Source organism: Nerophis ophidion, linkage group LG07 (genome assembly GCF_033978795.1).
Source record: "Nerophis ophidion isolate RoL-2023_Sa linkage group LG07, RoL_Noph_v1.0, whole genome shotgun sequence".
NCBI classification, from domain to species: Eukaryota; Metazoa; Chordata; class Actinopteri; order Syngnathiformes; family Syngnathidae; genus Nerophis; species Nerophis ophidion.
Window position 1 is genome coordinate 70,973,998 of NC_084617.1, and position 13,737 is coordinate 70,987,734.

Below are 13,737 nucleotides of genomic sequence, written 5' to 3' on the forward strand. Positions count from 1 at the left end.
CACTGTGTTGGTGACCCCTGATTTAGTGGATGTCAATAAAAAAAGAGATTTCCAATTTAATTAATCATCAATTATTATACTTAGACATGTGGTTTAATTTATTATTACAATTTCTATTCCGTCTATTTGTGTCGGTATCTGCTGACGCCGTCCCTCCGGCCTCCGCCATCTTCAACGTCCCCATTGTTTGCATCAGACTGCAAAAATAAATTTACTTGAACATTGATTTAAATTGTCAGGAAAGAAGAGGAAGGAATTTAAAAGGTAAAAAGGTATATGTGTGTAAAAATCCTAAAATTATTTTTAAGGTTGTATTTTTTCTCTAAAATTGTGTTTCTGAAAGATATAAGAAGCAAAGTAAAAAAATAAACACATTTATTTAAACAAGTGAAGACCAAGTCTTTAAAATATTTTCTTGGATTTTCAAATTCTATTTGATTTTTGTCTCTTTTAGAATTAAAAATTACGAGCAAAGCGAGACCAGCTTGCTAGTAAATAAATAAAATTAAAAAAATAGGGCAGCTCACTGGTAAGTGCTGCTATTTGAGCTATTTTTAGAACAGGCCGGCGGGCGACTCATCTGGTCCTTACGGGCGACCTGGTGCCCGCGGGCCCCGCGTTGGTGACCCCTGCTATAGTGGATGGAAATGTCTGATGTTGGATGTCAATAAAAATAATTAAAAAAAAAACAACAAAAAAAGGGATTTCCAATTTAATTCATCATCAATTATTATACTTAGACATGTGGTTTAATTTATTATTTCAATTTCTATTCCGTCTATTTGTGTCGGTATCTGCTGACGCCGTCCCTCCGGCCTCCGCCATCTTCAACGTCCCCATTGTTTGCATCAGACTGCAGCCGCGCGGCGTGGACGTGACACACAAGACATTTTTTTTTGTAGCACATATTTCCCTAGCCCTCGAACCTTCCCCGTTTGAGGTCAAAGCGAGACATCTTGTATGTCCATTGATTGAAGGCGCTCTCTGGATTTGACCGCCAAACCTCGACGATGGACGACGACCAGCCGAGAACCTTGTGAGTACAATGGCCCCCGTCTATGTCCTGGGAAGGAAACGATCTGTTCCAGCGCTTTCCAAATGCCTCCACGTGTAATTAAACAAAATAATTAACTAATTTCCTTGCCACACTGACGTAAAAAAAAGATATATTATATTAATCGTCTGCGGAAAACGTTACGTCTACCGCCATATGAGGCGTTTGGAATCATGGGATTTTTAAAACATGGTTGGCTAGCCGACGTAGTTTTAACGTTTCGTTTTGTACAGCGGCTGCCACAAATGTATAATAAGTTCGATATTTTTTACGTTATAAACCTTACTTTACTACGGGCTGTAAAACCAAACAAAGTCTTATGTCAGGTATTGTTTTTGTGACATTGTCGCTGTCAACTTAATAAGAAAAAAGGAACTATTTTCCTTGCCACACTAACGTGAAAAACATGATATATTCTACGGAAAACGTTACGTTCTACCGCCATATGAGGCGTTTGGAATCATAGGATTTTTAAAACATGGTTGGCTAGCCGACGTAGTTTTAACGTTTCATTTTTTACAGCGACTGCCACATATGTATAATTAGTTCAATATTTATTACGTTATTACCCTTACTTTATTATGGACTGTAAAACCAACCGAGTACTTGTATTGTTTTTGTGACATTGTCGCTGTCAAGTGTCGGAAGCATGAGGCCCGTTCGAGCCGGCTAGCGAGCTGAAAGACGAGCCACGTCAACGCTGGTAAAGGCAGCTCAAGCAAAGAGATAATACTCTTTTCAATGGGGGGGACAATCGGTAGAAAATGGATGGACTCGATACTGTCCACCCCATCATATGAGAAACCACTATTGATGCTTCCAAGATAGCGTCATGCATTTGTGTTTGAATTAAGCTAGTTTTCCTAGCCTTTGTTTAAAATGCTACACTTCCTGTTCGACAAACACTTATTAATCTTTCTTTTTCACTAAGAGAAATAATAATCTTAGATAAAAACGTAATTTGTACGCACATACTACACTTAAAGGCCTACTGAAATGAGATTTTCTTATTTAAAGGGGGATAGCAGGTCCATTCTATGTGTCATACTTGATCATTTCGCGATATTGCCATATTTTTGCTGAAAGGATTTAGTAGAGAACATCGACGATAAAGTTCACAACTTTTGGTCGGTAATAAAAAAGCCTTGCTTGTACCGGAAGTAGCAGACAATGTGCGCGTGACGTCGCTGGTTGTAGAGCTCCTCACATTGTTTACAATCATAGCCACCAGCAGCTAGAGCGATTCGGACCGAGAAAGCGACAATTTCCCCATTAATTTGAGCGAGGATGAAAGATTTGTGGATGAGGAAAGTGAGAGTGAAGGACTATAAAGAAAAATAGACGAGGGCCGTGGGAGCGATTCAGATGTTATTAGACACATTTAATAGGATAATTCTGGAGAATCCCTTATCTGCTTATTGTGTACTAGTGTTTTAGTGAGATTATATGGTCGTACCTGTACAACCTGAAGGTAGTGAAGCACTAGGGGGAAAAAAAGGCGACGGACGTCGCTCCCACTGCCAGCAGACACATTTACTAGGATAATTCTGGAAGATCCCTTATCTGCTTATTGTGTTAATAATGTTTTAGTGATATTATAAAGTAACACCTGAAAGTCGGAGGGCTGCGGTGACCGCCAGTGTCTCTGAGAGAAGCCAATGGAGGAGCCAAGATCACAGCTGCCTTTTTTGACAGCTGCTGCAGGAGGACGCTAACTCCGCTCAAGTGTCCGGTAAGAGCCGACTTAATATCACAATTTTTTCATCCAAAAACTTGCTGGTTGACATGTGGTAGAGAAACATGTTCGCCAAAGCTTCACAACTAACAAAGAAACACCGGCTGTGTTACGGTTGCTAAAGGCAGCTGCAATTCACCGCTTTCCACCAACAGCATTCTTCTTTGACGTCTCCATTATTCATTGAAGAAATTGCAAAAGATTCAGCAACACAGATGTCCAAAATACTGTGTAATTATGCGATGAAAACAGACTACTTTTAGCTGTGAGTGGTGCTGAGATAAAATGTCCGCTACAACCAATAACGTCACAGGCATGCGTGAACATAAGCGTCGTCATTCCGCGACGTTTTCAACAGGATACCTCGCGGGAAATTTAAAATTGCAATTTAGTAAACTAAAACGGCCGTATTGGCATGTGTTGCAATGTTAATATTTCATCATTGATATATAAACTATCAGAATGCGTGTTGTCTGTAGTAGTGGGTTTCAGTAGGCCTTTAATCTTTATTTTTCACTAGGAGAAATAATAATCTTACATAAAAATGTAATTTTACAACATTTGTACGCACATACAATACTTACGACCTTCAGAAAGTTCGATGATCTGGTAAAATTGCAAACAGCTAAAATGATCTACAAAGCAAACTCTAACCTGCTACCAAATAATGTACAACAATTATAAAAATATATATAATCTTAGAGCAGTGGGTCTCAACCTTTTTTTTCCAGTGATGTACCCCCTGTGAACGTTTTTTTAATTCAAGTACCCCCTAATCAGGGCAAAGCATTTTTGGTTGAAAAAAAATCAGATAAAGAAGTAAAATACAGCACTATGTCATCAGTTTCTGATTTATTAAATTGTAAAACAGTGCAAAATATTGCTCATTAGTAGTGGCCTTTCTTGAACTATTTTGGGGGAAAAAAACTACCTAAAAACTTGTTGAAAAAGTGATTCAATTATAAAAAAAGATTTCTACACATAGAAGTAATCATCTACTTAAAGTGCCCTCTTTGGGGATTGTAGTGAAGTGAAGTGAATTATATTTATATAGTGCTTTTCTCTAGTGACTCAAAGCGCTTTTACATAGTGAAACCCAATATCTAAGTTACATTTAAACCAGTGTGGGTGGCACTGGGAGCAGGTGGGTAAAGTGCCTTGCCCAAGGACACAACGGCAGTGACTAGGATGGCGGAAGCAGGGATCGAACCTGCAACCCTCAAGTTGCTGGCACGGCCGCTCTACCAACCGAGCTATACCGCAATAATAATTGTAATAGTAATAGAGATCCATCTGAATTCATGAACTTAATTCTAAACATTTCTTCACAGAAATATTTGACATCAATTTTTATGGAACATGTCCACAAAAATGTAGCTGTCAACACTGAATATTGCATTGTTGCATTTCTTTTCACGGTTTATGAACTTACATTCATATTTTGTTGAATTATAATTCAATAAATATATTTTGAAAGGATTTTTGAATTGTTGCTATTTTTTAGAATATTTAAAAAAAATCTGACGTACCCCTTGGCATACCTTCAAGTACCCCCAGGGGTACGCGTACCCCAATTTGAGAACCCCTGCCTTAGAATAAAGTCTAATTTAAAACATTTGTACGCACGTACAACACTTAAGACCTTCAGAAAGTTCGATGATCTGGTAAAATAGCAAACAGCTATAATGATGTACAAAGCAAACTAACCTGCTACCAAATAATGTACAACAATTATTAAAAAAAATATAACCTTAGAGGAAAATCTAATTCAAAACATTTGTACGCACGTACAACACTTCGAACCTTTAGCATATCAGTATGTGGAATTCAATTATGGAATTAATTAAGTAAAGATGTTATACATTGTACTGATATGATCCAGTTTAAGAGGTTTGTTTAAATTAATAGTGCTTACAAAGTACAAAAAAGAAGATTTATGAGAAATACTTTCAACTGGGGCTGGGCGATATGGCCGTTTTTTTATATCTCGATATATATACACGATGTATATTTCCATATTTTGCCTTAGACTTGAATGAACACTTGATGCATATAATCACAACCGTATGATGATTCTATTTGTCTACCTTAAAACATTCTTCTTCATACTGCATTAATATATGCTACTTTTAAACTCTCATGCAGAGAGAGAAACCACAACTAATTCAATTACCAAAAGTGCATTTATTAAACAATTATTAAGTAGTGGCACAAACATTCCTGTCATTTCAAAACAAAGTGCAAGATTATCAAACATTTTAAAACAAGCTATGAGTGCACTTTAGTGCATGATGTCCCTAAGATGACATATCAAAACAACACTAAATAAAAGTGCAGTTTTTGTACGGAACGGCACTACAATAGTTTGAAAATAATAAAGTGCACTTTTGTGCATGATGTCACGCAAGATATTTCAATAACTCAAATAAAAATGAGCTGCATAATTGGAAATCAAATAGTGTATGTCCTTTGCTATGTGGTAGGTTGCTACAGACGTTATTAAATTCTGCTGTTGACTAGTTGTTTCATCCATCCATCTTCTTCCGCTTATCCGAGGTCGGGTCGTGGGGGCAGCAGCCTAAGCAGGGAAGCCCAGACTTCCCTCTCCCCAGCCACTTCGTCCAGCTCTTCCCGGGGGATCCCGAGGCGTTCCCAGGCCAGCTGGGAGACATAGTCTTCCCAACGTGTCCTGGGTCTTCCCCGTGGCCCCCTACCGGTTGGACGTGCCCTAAACACCTCCCTAGGGAAGCGTTTGGGTGGCATCCTGACCAGATGCCCGAACCACCTCATCTGGCTCCTTTCCATGTGGAGAAGCATTGGCTTTACTTTGAGTTCCTCCCGGATGACAGAGCTTCTCACCCTATCTCTAAGGGAGAGCCCCGCCACAAGTCGGAGGAAACTCATTTCGGCCGCTTGTACCCGTGATCTTGTCCTTTCGGTCATGACCCATAGCTCATGACCATAGGTGAGGATGGGAACATAGAGCGACTGGTAAATTAAGAGCTTTGCCTTCCGGCTCAGCTCCTTCTTCACTACAATGGATCGATACAACGTCCGCATTACTGAAGATGCCGCACCGATCCGCGTGTCGATCTCACGATCCACTCTTCCCTCACTCGTGAACAAGAGACTCCTAGGTACTTGAACTCCTTCACTTGGGGCAGGGTCTCCTCCCCATGGCACTCCACTCTTTTCGTTTTTTTTTAATTTTATCATATGATCTGGAAATGGCTGTATCAACATTTTGTTGGTGTGGCACCGAATCGAGATGTTGACAAGCAGTTTCAAACACTCTTCATTCTCTGACGGGTGACTTTTCAAATGGTGCTACAAATTAGCAGTGGGTGCTACTTTTTGTAACAACACTTTTGCCACATACTTGTTCGACATATCCCCACTTGAAGCCAAACCACTGCCAAACAATGCACCCCGTGCTGTTTTTCCTTAAGGATTAATTCTTCCTTCATTTGTTACCAGATTGGCACCTTCTCTCTCTTGTATTACCACTTGCACCACTCCGATAGCATCACAGCTAATGTTACCCATGCTGCTACCTCTCATGCCAGGGCGTATGACGCAACAGTATGTAAGAAGGTGCACTTGTCTGTGAAAAGGAGAGACAAGATAGAGTGGGAAATGCATGCAGTATAATGCCCGCAGCTAAAAGCAACTGCGTGAGAACGTATACTGAGATATCACGATATAGTCGCTTTCTATATCGCACAGAGACAACCCCGCAATATATCGAACATATCGATATATCGTCCAGCCCTACCTTCAGTAAGTTATTAAAAATCCTATTAAAAATAAGATATTGTTCATCTCAGTATGTTTACAATGACTGACTTAGAGGGATGTCCGATAATATCCGACTGCCGATATTATCGGCCGATAAATGCTTTAAAATGTCATATCGGAAATTGGGGGGTGGCTTTGCCGGAGCCTATCCCAGCTGCACATGGGCAGAAGGCGGGGTACACCCTGGACAAGTCGCCACCTCGATTTAATCCAGCCAAAGTACCCGGAGGGAACCCACGCAGTCACGGGGAGAACATGCAAACTCCACACAGGAAGATCCCGAGCCCGGGATTGAACTCAGGACCTTCGTATTGTGAGGCACTTGCCCTGTTCCACTGTGCTGGCCCTTACTCATCTCACTATATAAAATATAACTTACTTCACCAGTTATTATTTATTTTTGATTGTTAATAATAATAATAATGATGGTTTAGATTTATATCGCGCTTTTCTATTGTTGGATACTCAAAGCGCTCACAGAGAAGTGGGAACCCATCATTCATTCACACCTGGTGGTGGTAAGCTACATATGTAGCCACAGCTGCCCTGGGGTAGACTGACGGAAGCGTGGCTGCCAGTTTGCGCCTACAACCCCTCTGACCACCACCAATCATTCATTCATCATTCATTCACCAGTGTGAGCGGCAACGGGGGCAAGGGTGAAGTGTCCTGCCCAAGGACACAACGGCAGCGATTTGGATGTCAATAGGTGGGAAGCGAACCTGCAACCCTCAGGTTTCTGGCACGGCCGCTCTACCCACTCCGCCATGCCGCCCCTAAATGTATGTTATTACTTATGAAGTATATTGTGAATACATTGAGAAGAGGAAGTGAACAAAAGTCTTAGCAACTTCTATGTAAAGGAAAAGGGGCGGGATTAAATAAGCTCTGCTTTTTCCTACTCCTTTTCGAACATGTTGAATAGAGAAACTGGAAATTGTGATGTGTCATGTTGTATGCATGCATGTTCCAAATAAACTCAAACTCAAACTTTGCTTGTAGGTATGTGGGGAATCTGTCCAGGGATGTCACCGAGCCCCTCATTCTGCAGGTCTTCACACAGATAGGACCCTGCAAAAGCTGTAAAATGATTGTTGATGTGAGTGGCAAGTATTTTTATAATGGGCACAGTGCCTTTACAGTGTATTGTCTGCAGCTTTTAAAGGTTTTCTAGGACAGCAGCGTTCTACTGCTGTGCACGTACAGTACAGTACGCCACTATGGTTGTGAAATTAATGTACTTTGTTTTCTCTATTGACAGACTTCTGGAAATGATCCATACTGCTTTGTGGAGTTCTATGACCACAGGCATGCTGCCGCCTCATTGGCAGCCATGAATGGAAGGAAAATAATGGGTAAGGTAAGCTATCGTAACTACAGGGTGAGTGGAGATGGGCGGGCTTCGGGACTTGACACGTGAATCAGCACGCACACAAACTAGACAGCGACCAATATGTTTTTTTTCAGGGCCAATACCGATTATTAGTAGTCAAGATGACAACGGTATTTGGAGCCGATATTCATTTGCTGTGAATTTGAGCTAAACATGACTAGTGTATGTCAGCAAGCAGCTGGACAAGGCTTTAAAGTATATTGGAAAAACAAGTGAGATAGATAGATGGCTAGTAAGTACTTTGTTGATTCCTTCAGGAGAGTTCCCTCAGGAAAATTCAAATTCTAGCAACAGTGTACAGAATTGAGATCGAATTTAAAAAGTAAAAAGTGAATAATGGGGGTATAAATGGAAACAAAATACAAAACTATTACAATAAGAATACAAATAAAAAGCAACAATGGGAATACAAATATGACAGTAAAATAAGAATATAACAAGAGAAACTAGGCAGTAGTGACCATGTTATAAATGATAAATGGGTTGTACTTGTATAGCGCTTTTCTACCTTCAAGGTACTCAAAGCGCTTTGACTGTTCTTGTATATATTTGAGTCATGACAACAAAAGGCTTCCAAAGTTTGCGAATAAATAAATAGAACACATTTCCAGTGAGAGTTGGACTCCGCCAAGGCTGTCCTTTGTCACCGATTCTGTTCATAACTTTTATGGACAGAATTTCTAGGCGCAGTCAAGGCGTTGAGGGGTTCCGGTTTGGTGACCGCAGGATTAGGTCTGTGCTTTTTGCAGATGATGTGGTCCTGATGGCTTCATCTGACCGGGATCTTCAGCTCTTACTGGATCGGTTTGCAGCCGAGTGTGAAGCGACCGGAATGAGAATCAGCACCTCCAAGTCCGAGTCCATGGTTCTCGCCCGGAAAAGGGTGGAATGCCATCTCCGGGTTGGGGAGGAGACACTGTCCCAAGTGGAGGAGTTCAAGTACCTAGGAGTCTTGTTCACGAGTGAGGGAAGAGTGGATCGTGAGATCGACAGGCGGATCGGTGCGGCGTCTTCAGTAATGCGGACGTCGTACCGATCCGTTGTGGTGAAGAAGGAGCTGAGCCGGAAGGCAAAGCTCTCAATTTACCGGTCGATCCGCGTTCCCATCCTCACCTATGGTCATGAGCTTTGGGTCATGACCGAAAGGATAAGATCACGGGTACAAGCGGCCGAAATGAGTTTCCTCCGCCGTGTGGCGGGTCTCTCCCTTAGAGATAGGGTGAGAAGCTCTGCCATCCGGGAGGAACTCAAAGTAAAGCCGCTGCTCCTTCACATCGAGAGGAGCCAGATGAGGTGGTTCGGGCATCTGGTCAAGATGCCACCCGAACGCCTCCCTAGGGAGGTGTTTAGGGCACGTCCAACCGGTAGGAGGCCACGGGGAAGACCCAGGACACGTTGGGAAGACTATGTCTCCCGGCTGGCCTGGGAACGCCTCGGGATCCCCCGGGAAGAGCTAGACGAAGTGGCTGGGGAAAGGGAAGTCTGGGTTTCCCTGCTTAGGCTGCTGCCCCGACGACCCGACCTCGGATAAGCGGAAGAAGATGGATGGATGGATGGATAGATATGATCAAAAGGTATCAATTTCACAGAGATTCCCGAGACATTTTGAGAGATAATAAGGAAGCCAGTCACGTGACATGGTAGGAGAAACCATCAACAACTGCGATTCAAGCAGACTTTGTGACAGCCAACGCTTGATTACTTTGGGGAAAAATTATGATCCAGGACCTTATAATTTTGAGCCTGAACCCACATGCAGCTTTATTGTGACCCTAGCATCTGCAGCATTGCTGGGTGCGAAACATACAAACTAACTGTATTAAACCATAACAAAACAAAAATTTACTGTAATATCTCCACTCCCGACAATTAGGAGAGATCTGAATGCTCGCAAAAACCATAAAGTTGCTAAGGTGGCAACACTGATGCTCATGCTCCATATTTGTATTCTGTGGCAAACCAGGTGCGTAAAGATGTGGAGTCACGATGCATACCGCCACTGGTTGTATGGCAATGTAACGACAAGCTACATTTACCTAAGTATAAACTTGGGCAAACAGGTATCACCAAAATGTTTTGTCGGGTCGCAAAAAAGGCAGTTATACGCAGAAAATAAATGTATGTATAGGAAAGAAAAACTGTAGTATAAGTATGCAGTATTAATACCGCCTTTAATAAGAGGACTGCCATTAATGTTGCTGTCTTAGCTATAAAATTGTGCCACCAAAACATGACAGTGGATTCAAAATTCACAATATGATGTCGTCCAAGCATGTCTACTCATTGGATAACTCTTGTCGTAAATGGTGTAAACGTACCCCATCTGGCCTTTTCTTTGTCTGTCCATCTCTGCAGGAAGTCAAAGTCAACTGGGCCACTACGCCAGCAAGCCAGAAAAAAGACACAAGTAGTAAGTACAGCAGTTATTCATTAGGTGATAGCAGGTACATATTGGGGCATAACTATTTACCAATGTAGGGTGTTTTAGTGCAGCGGTGTCATCATGCACAAACACTGAAGCCGGACTTTTTTGAATATTTCCACTCTGTTTTCCAAAAGCTGGGTTTTTTAAATGCCAAAAAAATGCAATTTTTGACATGTCCAAATACGCGTGGACGTTTAGTACATTTCTATGCACTAAATTAGTCTGATTTCTCAAATATTTCGGTTTAAAATAAGATTTCTTAAAGCGCTTTGAAACACCATAATATGATTGTGTTTAACCTTTGAAAAATCAGATTAACACTCCTAGATTATGCAATTGGAAACCAGTTTTTCTGGCATGTAGACGTTAACAGTGTGCTAGTCTCTGGAAGACTACAACGCCGCTCTTTACTACATAATTAACAAGCGAAAAACAACAAGCGGGTTAGCGAGTAGGGGAGAACTGTTTACAGTAAATGTATAGAAGCTGAAATAAGTGGATATTTTAAAATATATGACATAAAAACATACCCTTTAAGTAAGTGTCATGATGTTACTTAAAGGAAATATTTTAGTTACCAGCTCTTGTATTTTAATGAGTTGTGCAATTGTTGTATACTTATTCAGTATTTTCTATTATTTCTGGACTTCTGGTTAACAAAACTCGCTCTCTGTTACACTTGTTCATAGAAAAAAATGTATGTTGGTCAATCTAAGTTATTGGACTGGCATAGTTGTTGTCATGCAGTGACAACGAAAAATACAAATGAAAAGAAATAAAATAGTTTTTGTGACCAATATTGAGAGACGCTTCGATAAATGGTATTGATGATAAACTGCAGTAAAACTCTCAAAGGTTAGCATTATAGTTTTTAAATTAAAATTAGCGTAAAAAACATGTTTTATAACCGGGGCACTGTGCTTAAACTCACTGACCAGTGACACTTTACTGGAGAATAGGTGTGTCAAAATAGTAGATTTTCGAATGGATCATGATTCTTACTTAATGATTCTTAATGGATAAAAAATATATATATATTTATCTGGCCACTCAGGCAAATCATATTGTTGATGTAGATGCCCATATCTGCTGTACAGATTTACTTTAGAAGAGAGTGTTGAATAATGTTTCCTTATTTGTATGTGGCTTTATTAAATGTTTGGCTGGAATTTTATTAAACAAAACCAAATTTCTTTTAATTAATCTATACATTTATCAGCTCTGTAATTTATTCTACTGAGGAATGAATGCAATCACAGAAATGGCACCCAATATTATTAAAAAGTATTGAGTTTGAATCGAGCATCGTTTTGAATCAAGAATCGATTCCGAATGGAATCTTGTGGTGCCCAAAAATTGACAGCCCTACTGCAAAATAGCGCTGGATAGCTAAAATGCTAACCTGAACAAGATACAGTAATGTATTTCCCCATTAAAGGGGAACATTATCACAAATTCAAAAGGGTTAAAAACAATACAAATCAGTTCCCAGTGGCTTGTTGTATTTTTTGAAGTTTTTTTCAAAATTTTACCGGTCCCGGAATATCCCTAAATAAAGCTTTAAAGTGCCTTATTTTCGCTATCTTCGAAACGACTATCCATTTCCCTGTGACGTCATACAGGGCTGCCAATACAAACAACATGGCGGTTACCACAGCAAGATATAGCGACCTTAGCTCGGATTCAGACTCGGATTTCAGCGGCTTAAGCGATTCAACAGATTACGCATGTATTGGAACAGATGGTCGGAGTATGGAGGCAGATAGCGAAAACGAAATTGAAGAAGAAATTGAAGCTATTGAGCGAATAGCTATTGACGCTATTCGGCCATAGCGTGGGTGTACCTAATGAAGTGGCCCATAGCATGGCTGCCTTATTAGCATCGCCGGTAAAATGTGCGCACCAAACGATCAGGACTTTCACATCTTGTGACACTGGAGCAACTTAAATCCGTCGATTGGTAAGTGTTTGTTTCGCATTAAATGTGGGTATCTAGTTTCAAATGTACATACAGCTAGTAAATAGCATGTTAGCATAGATTAGCATAGCATGCTATCATCGAATAGCTGGCAGTCATGCCGTGACCAAATATGTCTGATTAGCACATAAGTCAACAACATCAACAAAACTCACCTTTGTGATTTCGTTGACTTAATCGTTGCAATGCATTTGCAGGTTATCCATACATCTCTTAGCATCGCCGGTTAAATGTGAAGACACTCTGGTACATTCAATGGGGGTCTGGCGGCAGATTTCTTGCCAGTGGTGCAACTTGAATCCCTCCCTGTTAGTGTTGTTACACCCTCCGACAACACACCGACGAGGCATGATGTCTCAAAGGTTCCAAAAAATAGTCCAAAAAACTCAAAATAACAGAGCTGAGACCCGGTGTTTGTAATGTGAAAATTAATATGGTGGGTGTATTACCTCGGTGACGTCACATTCTGACGTCATCGCTAAAAGACCGATAAACAGAAAGACGTTTAATTTGCCAAAATTCACCCATTTGGAGTTCGGAAATCGGTTAAAAAAATACATGGTCTTTTTTTCTGCAACATCAAGGTATATATTGACGCTTGCATAGGTTTGGTGATGATGTTCCCCTTCAAGGAACGTTCTACCCCAATTTAAACGTGTTTAAACACACTGTGGTCTGAGCTACTATGTTATTCAATTGTGTACATTGAACCTACAGGCTGTGCACACTTAGTTATGGATCTATGCTCCGAGGAGTAATGACACGGAGGTGTCTTCAACAGGAAAAGCACTGGCGTGACGTCACATACACCGAAAAGGAAGCGCCAATATCCCGTTTTGCTTTTATCATAAAAAAAATCCCACCCTAAAACTCTTACAAATTGAAATATAAGATATTTAAATACACATGTAATAATATTATGGCTCTTGGGATGACCGAACAATAGTTCACATTTTTTCTGCCAAGGAAAGTATATTGTTTGTGTCATTATTTTTTATGTATGTATTTAAAGAAAAAAATAATTGGTTAATGTATTATTGTCTAAGTATATTTGAGCACATTCAAACGCGATACTTGATATGAAATGTTCATATTGTTACATCCCTACTAATATTGAATATCACTATAAATATAATCAATATCAAATATGCGCAAGAACATGCATACTTGTGTTTTTAAAATGCTGCTTTCTCTGTCTAAGATCACTTCCATGTCTTTGTCGGAGACCTCAGCCCTGAAATAACTACAGATGATGTCAGAGCTGCCTTTGGTCCCTTTGGCAGGATGTCGTAAGTACCAGTTATTAACACGATTATCACAGTTAATATCTGTTCATGGAAAAGGGCTGTGTCAC

At 40.4% G+C, this 13,737-nt stretch overlaps 1 protein-coding gene across 4 annotated transcripts in view; it reads left to right on the forward strand.

Moving 5' to 3' along the window:
* Positions 1–803: 803 nt before the first annotated feature.
* LOC133556782 (cytotoxic granule associated RNA binding protein TIA1-like) overlaps positions 804–13,737 on the forward strand; it is a 38,345-nt gene continuing 25,411 nt past the window's right edge. For 2 of the 4 annotated variants that reach the window (XM_061907052.1, XM_061907051.1), the window contains exons 1-5: positions 805–1,036; positions 7,590–7,686; positions 7,849–7,947; positions 10,336–10,390; positions 13,585–13,672. In XM_061907052.1, coding sequence (XP_061763036.1) covers positions 1,011–1,036; positions 7,590–7,686; positions 7,849–7,947; positions 10,336–10,390; positions 13,585–13,672 — 365 coding nt within the window. In that variant the 5' untranslated portion in view covers positions 805–1,010. Of the gene's footprint in view, positions 1,037–7,589; positions 7,687–7,848; positions 7,948–10,335; positions 10,391–13,584; positions 13,673–13,737 lie in introns of those variants that run through there. The other 2 variants (XM_061907050.1, XM_061907053.1) reach the window with 2 other exon arrangements.